At 47.6% G+C, this 7,892-nt stretch overlaps 1 protein-coding gene across 1 annotated transcript; it reads right to left on the minus strand.

Annotated features, from left to right (window-relative positions):
* Positions 1 to 2,183: 2,183 nt before the first annotated feature.
* Positions 2,184 to 7,515, minus strand: LOC100364194 (transmembrane protein 92-like). Its single transcript, XM_063270007.1, has 5 exons — positions 7,226 to 7,515; positions 4,606 to 4,628; positions 4,044 to 4,127; positions 3,705 to 3,903; positions 2,184 to 3,536 (listed from the first exon to the last, which is right to left on the minus strand). The coding sequence occupies exons 1-5, from the start codon at positions 7,304 to 7,306 to the stop codon at positions 3,435 to 3,437; spliced, it is 489 nt and encodes a 162-aa protein (XP_063126077.1). The 5' UTR covers positions 7,307 to 7,515; the 3' UTR covers positions 2,184 to 3,434.
* Positions 7,516 to 7,892: the final 377 nt, after the last annotated feature.

Consider the following 7,892-nt stretch of genomic DNA (forward strand, 5'->3'; position numbering starts at 1 on the left):
GAGGAATGCCGAATGGCTGAGAAACACCTAAAGAAATGTTCAACATCTTTAGTCATAAGGGAAATGCAAATCAAAACAACCCTGAGATTTCACCTCACACCAGTGCGATTGGCTAAGATCAAAAACTCAGGTGACAGCAGATGCTGGCGAGGATGTGGAGAAAGAGGAACACTCCTCCATTGTTGGTGGGATTGCAGACTGGTAAAACCATTCTGGAAATCAGTCTGGAGGTTCCTCAGAAAATTGGACATTAAACGGCCTGAGGATCCAGCTATACCTCTCTTGGGCATATACCCAAAAGATGCCTCAACATATAAAAGAGACACGTGCTCCACTATGTTCATCGCAGCCTTATTTATAATAGCCAGAAACTGGAAAGAACCCAGATGCCCTTCAACAGAGGAATGGATACAGAAAATGTGGTACATCTACACAATGGAATATTACTCAGCTATCAAAAACAACGAGTTTATGAAATTCGTAGGCAAATGGTTGGAACTGGAAAATATCATCCTGAGTGAGCTAACCCAATCACAGAAAGACATACATGGTATGCACTCACTGATAAGTGGCTATTAGCCCAAATGCTTGAATTACCCTAGATCCCTAGAACAAACGAAACTCAAGACGGATGATCAAAATGTGAATGCTTCACTCCTTCTTTAAATGAGGAAAAAGAATACCCTTGGCAGGGAAGGGAGAGGCAAAGATTAAAACAGAGACTGAAGGAACACCCATTCAGAGCCTGCCCCACATGTGGCCCATACATATACAGCCACCCAATTAGACAAGATGGATGAAGCAAAGAAGTGCAGACCGACAGGAGCCGGATGTAGATCGCTCCTGAGAGACACAGCCAGAATACAGCAAATATAGAGGCGAATGCCAGCAGCAAACCACTGAACTGAGAATAGGTCCCCTATTGAAGGAATCAGAGAAAGAACTGGAAGAGCTTGAAGGGGCTCGAGACCCCAAAAGTACAACAATGCCAAGCAACCAGAGCTTCCAGGGACTAAGCCACTACCTAAAGACTATACATGGACTGACCCTGGACTCTGTCCCCATAGATAGCAATGAATATCCTAGTAAGAGCACCAGTGGAAGGGGAAGCCCTGGGTCCTGCTAAGACTGAACCCCCAGTGAACTAGTCTATGGGGGGAGGGCGGCAATGGGGGGAGGGTTGGGAGGGGAACACCCATAAGGAAGGGGAGGGGGGAGGGGGATGTTTGCCCGGAAACCGGGAAAGGGAATAACACTCGAAATGTATATAAGAAATACTCAAGTTAATAAAAAAAAAAAAAAAAAAAAAAAAAAAAAAAAAGAATGACTTCTCGGCCATTGGCAAACTGCTCATCCAGCTCATGGCTAACCAGGCTGCAGCTCAGTGTCTCCTCCACTCTATACCCACAGCCCTTGAGTCTCAGATGCTGAGAACACAGGTAACAATGATTTCCTGTTGTCTACAGATATCCGGGCCTTTCCATAGACACTGCTCCCATATTCATGAGGATGCTATACATGCCACGTGTGCCACCTGTCAGTCTTCCCTGTCTTCACGGCAGGGTTGAAAATTATACCAATATTCATTGGTGCAATTTCACATAGTATGGTTTTCCCAGTGCTGGTGTTTGAAGCCAGAGCTTTGGACGTGTTAGACACTCTACCACTGAGCTGTATCCCCAGCCCTTCATGAGCTACATCTGCCTATAAACAAATTCTGTGAACACATCCACCAAAGTGACCAAAGGAAAACTTGTTCATTGTGGGAAATAAAACCGCATGCAATGATAAAGCTTAAAAAATAACGAGTTTGTGTAGCGAGATGGTTTAACCTCTGAAACATTGACCACTCTTGCATAAGTCCCATGATCAACTCCCAGCACCCACAATGCACACACACACATGCACACAAAACACTAATGTAGATGAAAAATAGAATCTTGCAGTGGACAGTGGTGGTGCAGAGCCTTAATCTTAGCACTAGGGAGGCAGAGGTGAGGCAAGTTCTCTACCACTGAGCTAACCTCTTAGTCTAATTCCCCACCATAACTTTAACTCTAGCAACTCAGGCTAGACTCAGATGGGTAACCCTCCTGCTTCAACTTGAAAGTATACAACGGCACATGGTTCTTGTAGATCTTAATACACATGCTGAAACACACACACACACACACGTATACACATTTATAAAAATGTAACAAGTAAGTTTATTTTACAAAACTCGTCTTTTCTCCCCATAAGACAGACACAGTGCAGGGTGGCAGGACAGATCCTTCATCCTTAGGGATGTGGGTTCAGTGTGGGTGTATCTCACAGAAGAAGCTCCCACAGGTCAGTGGATGTGGATCATCATTTCACACCCCACCATGTATGTCCACTGCAGCAGTAGATGGGAGTCTGCATCCTTGTGAGCTTTGCTGTGTGGGCCTCTCTGTAGTTGTATCCTTGGCAGTGGCCCTGCACGCGATTTCATCCTGGTACCCAGAACAGGTATAGTAGATTAGTGGCTTCATAAATATTGGTGGAACTGACAGTGCAAGGTCAGCTCTGAAAACCTGACATCCTTTTACTCTTACCAACAGTAGTGACTGAGTGGGAATAGATCACTCAGGGGACAAGAGAGATGACTCGGTGGTTAATAATACCTGCTGGGATTCCAGGAGAGGAAAGGGAGGGAAGTGTTCCCTAGTCCTCACTCCACACATCTATTCATGCATGGTTCGCCAGGCTTTCTCCCCAGCTTACTTTCTTCTAGAAGGCTGTTTTCTGGCTTGTAACTCTTTAAGAGTCCCATGATTAATCAAGTTCTGGTCTCCTAGGAAAGCAGGTCACAGGAATAGAGTAGGATTGTGGGGTCTTCCCAGTTCATTTCCTTAGTGCCCCCAAGATCCCAGGAAACACAAGGTCTAAGCTTTCCTTCACATCTTGGATTCTCAATCCTCCCAGCAGGTGCTCAGGGCAGTCAGTCACCATTGGAAGAAGCTGAAGTGTCCCCTTAGCCTCTGAACTGGTCCCCATCAGCACTTAGCAGCCAGACAGAACCTTGGCACCTGTGGTTTTTGCATTGCTATAGAGGTGCAGTGAGATCCTCTCAGCATAGGTATGGTTGGAAGAAGTCTCAGAGAGTCTGACCAGTTCAGTCTTCAATGTCTTTAAAAACAGACTCACTTCTGGAGGATGGCAGAGTGAGCTGTCCAGTCTAGATTGGCAGACCACTACCAATGATCTTTCTATATCCACTATAGGCTTCCCCAGTTCTTGCCTGTAGTGTGGGACAGAGATTATGGATCCAGCTCAGCTCTCATGACAGAAGGGAAGGGGACAACTGAATATAAAAATAATAAATTAAATCAAAGAACAAAAGGCATGATGGGTTAGGCAGGCAGCATTCCAGTGTCCTGGGTTTGCTCCAAGAGGTTTGTGTGTGAGACAGCTCAAAGGGTTTCATGGCTAGTCTCTCTCATTGGGCAAGTGGAGTCCTCAGGCCTGAGACTGTAGGGAGGAGGTGGTTCTGTGGGTGTCGACTTCTGAACAACCTGCAGGAGAAGAGGCACATTTGCTTTGCTTAGAGTTTGGGTAAAAAAGGACAAATATGATTGGCAAAGCGCTTCTCAGTCCATAGTCCCCCAGCCTCCAAACTATTATTTCAGCAGGTTGGACAGCTGGCTACGAAACACATTACGTATTGGGACAGAAAGACCCACCTGACTGTAGGGTGGTGGGGGATCCAAGGAGGTGACCCAAATGCTCTCTAGGGGAGCAATGGAGGGTGGATCTGGAGGACTCTGATGATCTGCTGTTCTCACTTCATGCTGTAGTTCTCTGCACTTGGGACAGAAGCGCCTCACTAGGCCACAGATGCACAAGAGGGGCAGCATGACCAATAAGATGATGAACAGGATCCTAGGGAGGTGGGCATGGTATTGTCATAAGTGCCTCGGTCATGCCCCCTTGCTCTACCTCCTCCGTCCCCCACACCTGCCCTGTTTCGGGTAGATCCTGCCCTCAGTCTATGATGCCCAGAAGTTGTGACCCTGAGTTACCTGAAGGGTTCATTGTCAGTATTCCAGATCTTTCTTTCTAGGCAGCATTCATTGTCACAACATCTGAATCCTTTGGGGCAGTGTCTAGTCAGGACAAACAGGAATGGGGAGATACCGATGAAATAAGCGCCTCAAAGCAAAGGGTCCCTGCTTCCCTAGACACCTAGGCCCTCAAGTGCAAGCCACCATTAGTGGGTGTGCAGTATAGATCCATCCAGGGTTCACTGGGAGGAATTGGGGTGTGGACCTGAGACCTGAGTTCAGAGTTCTCCATGGCAGTAAGGGGCCCTTTTTCCTCAGGCAGAGTGATCTGCTGAGGATCTTACAGGGGAGGCAGGAGTACGACACTGATCATTTGTCTCCCCACTCCCACCTATGGAAGGTTGGGCATTAGCAGGAGTTACAGACCTGCAGATCCCGAGGTTGGACAAGGTGAGAACGGCTATGGTTTCAGCAAGGGTGATATGAATTAGGTGTCTGTCCCCATTACCAGGGCAGAATCTGAGCAAACATCTGTCCCCCCTTTCTTTATTAACAATCATTGACTAAGTCCCATACTTACATGTCTTCACATTTGTATATAGTCTGTGGAAGGAAAAACACAGAGGTCAGAGGTCAAAGCCTGGGAGTTGGGTCTCGGGTGTTAGAATGCTTGTCCAGCGGTGCAATGAATTGGGTAGGTGTGGGTAAACCAGGGGTTCATGTCCATTGTCAAGGAAATCAAGAGAAGGCAGGAGTTCAAGGCTACATGGCCCATGTGAGGCCAGATTGGGGAGAAGGAACTCTGTCTCAAAAAGCACTAAACCTAGACATAGTTCCAGACAGTGGGTTTCAGATTCTCCCTCCCTCCAACCACCATGTCCAGGGTCAACAACCGAAGCCTACCTCTGCCTCCCAAATTGCTGGACTTAAAGGACTGACTTACCAAGCAAGCCCCTTCAACAATTTGTATTGAGACAGGCAAGAGTCTCACTGGATTACCCTGGCTAGTCTGGATTTCGGAGATCTACCTGTCTCTGCCTCCAGACTTTTGGATTAAAGATGGGCACTACTACCTCTGGCTCCCTCCCACACAAACAACTGGAGATTGGCCTAGGAAGCCTTCTTTAGTGGATCCTTAGATTCACAGACCCCCAGAAAGCAACCTAAGCCCCCCGCTGCGCCTACACCCATGATCCAGTGTCATTGGTAAAGACAACTCTGGGAGTTCAGTAAACATACTCAGGTCCTATTCATCCTCAGGTCCCCGTGGGAAACCCTGTATCCTTCAGTATTTTGAGACGCTCAGGGTCTCCATACAGAATCCCATGCTGTCATTAGCAGTACTGTGTAAGCTCTTAATTAGAACTCTCTTCCTCCTGGTATCAAGGCATTGCCCTCTCTGGCTACTTCACCTCAAACCATCGCCATGTGTGGTGGTGTATGCCTCCAATCTGAGAACTTCCAGCTTCTAGAGCAGCCAGAAGTAGACCCAGGCTCAACCAGTGAAGACTAGGAAGGCAGCTTGGATTTAGTTAAAGATGGCTACAATAGCCTTTCTGTTGCTAGGACACAAGGACTTGTGACAGTCACAGCTGGGTCATCTCGTCTCCATGCTCACAATCCCTCTGTTCTTTGCTTAGGATGGGTACAGTAAGCTGAAGACACAAGGGCCCAGGAACTCAGTCACACCCACCTATACCTTCTCCCTCTCTCTCTCCACTCTTCCAAATATCAGTCTCTTGTCTTGGTAAAGACAAGGTTTCTCTGTGCACCCCTGGCTGTCCTGGAACAGGCTCTGTAGACCAAGCTGACCTAGGAGTCAGATCCACCTGCCTCGGCCTCCCCAGTGCAGGGAATAAAGGTGTGTGCTGCTAACACCACTGGGCTCCTCTGCTAACTACATTTAAACAGCAGTTAAGGCAGGCATGGTAGACCCAGCATCTAACTCCTTTTAATTCCAATGCTGAGATACCAATGCAGATCTGTGGTGAATTCACAGTTAGTACAGTCTACATAGTGACAGACTGTGTAAAAAAAAAAAATGACAGGTTTAATAAACTGGATCTGGATTATTCCCTGTCCCACCTTAACCATGTGGTCAGATCAGGATGGTTGGGAGCCTGAATATTAGTAAGCATGGATTTATCAGATCTGATTGGTGTTTTGACAACACTTGTACTTGGATCTGCAGAGAGGGGTCAAAAGAGGATGCAGAGGTCCCAGATGGGAAGCGTCTTGAATCTGGGTTCACTCATACATGGCCTTGGATGGAGAATCAGGGGCTTCAAACAGCCAATGAGCACTGTTCTGGGGAGCTGACTTGGGAATTCACTTACCCTCCCCCACTCCACCCAGCAGATTCTCAGCCAAGAAAGATTGTAAATTTAATCCCAGTACTCAGGAGGCAGAATCTGAGTTGAGGCCAGTCTGGATTACACAGTTCTAGGATAGCCAGAGCTAGAGGAACCATGTCTCAAAACGCAAACCAAACCAAAAGATTTTAGGTTTAAAAGGCTTCTTCTGACTCCTTCTCAGGAAAACCTTCTAAACTAGGACACTTAAAGAGTTTGAAGGGTTGGGGATTTAGCTCAGCGGTAGAGTGCTTGCCTAGCAAGCACAAGGCCCTGGTTCGGTCCCCAGCTCAGGGGGGAAAAAAAAAGAGTTTGAAGAGAAAGAGAGCTCCCATCCTGCCTCCCTGGACCACAGCAGGAAGTCACCCAGCCTAGGCAGCCAAGTTGACTCTGAGATCAAATTCAAACTAATCAGAGTAGTAAGAGAACCTCCACTTCCCTGGTACACAAACAGATAAGTCCCAGAGAGAACCAATAAACTACACCCCAAGGTCACCAGCCATGCAGGGACAGGGAAGCAGAGACACCTAATCCAGACAAGCAAGACTTCAGGTTTCTCAGCCTGACTCAGAGCTTAATAAGACATGCCAAGACTAAAACGGGGGTCAAAGATCCTATTCAGGGCTGTGGTTGGGGCCAGTTAACAACACAGCCCTGCCAAGACTAGAGGCCCAGGTTTTCCCAGGGCCTCGGTTTGAGGTCCCTACCTCCACTTTCCCCAAACAGAACTGAAAGGAAGTTACCAATGCCTGTGGTTAAGGAAATCCTGGACAAATTAATGCAGGGACTGGGCTCCAAGGCAAGCCGCTTCCCCACAGAGTCCTCCAAAGACTCAGAAGTCTTTCTTACCTTGTTGGAGCTTACTCCTTGCAGACTGAAAAGCAGGCCAAAGATCACGGTGAGTGCGTCCAGGACCCAGGCTTCCTGCATCCTGGTAAGAGGGCCAATGAGCTTAAGTGTGAAAGGACCCAGGAACAGGGCAAGATCTTACCAACTTCTCTCCACCTATGGGGCCCAGCCTCAGGATAGGGGCGGAGTTAACACACTGTAGTTGGGCTGGACAAGGGCTCAGAGTCTAGCCAGAGCTCAGGGAAAAGAAGTAGAGAAGCTGGCCTTGCTTGAGTTGAGGAAGTAGGAATGGGAAGGTTAGAAGAGATTGGTTTACCAGCCAGTTGGATGTGGCAGAACACTCTGGAAGTCGGTCTTTTGGACTGTGATTAAACAGTGGTTAGAGCAGGGCGTGGTGACACAACCTTTAATCCCATGACGGAGAAGACACAGCTCTATGATTTCAAAAGTAGTATGATATAATCAACGAGATAGGGAGCAGCCTGGGATAAATTAAAAAAAAAAAAGCCAGGTGGTGTTAGCACAATCCTTTAACTCCCAGCACTCAGGACATAGAAACAGGTAGATCTCTGAGGCTAGCCTGGTCTCAGAGCAAGTTCCAAAACAGCCAAGACTACACACAGAAACACTATAGGTCTGGGGAGGGGAAACAGTCCGTGGGGTTGGG

This window comes from Rattus norvegicus, chromosome 10 (assembly GCF_036323735.1).
Source record: "Rattus norvegicus strain BN/NHsdMcwi chromosome 10, GRCr8, whole genome shotgun sequence".
Lineage (NCBI taxonomy): Eukaryota > Metazoa > Chordata > Mammalia > Rodentia > Muridae > Rattus > Rattus norvegicus.

Bases quoted from the DNA above. Each gene is read 5' to 3' on its own strand.
- LOC100364194 (XM_063270007.1), bottom strand. From the start codon at position 7,306: ATGCAGGAAGCCTGGGTCCTGGACGCACTCACCGTGATCTTTGGCCTG. The intron at 4,629-7,225 runs GTAAGAAAGACT...TTCCTTCCACAG, and splicing joins AAGGAGTAAGCTCCAACAAG to ACTATATACAAATGTGAAGA. The intron at 3,904-4,043 runs GTAACTCAGGGT...CCACCTCCCTAG, and splicing joins ACTGACAATGAACCCTTCAG to GATCCTGTTCATCATCTTAT.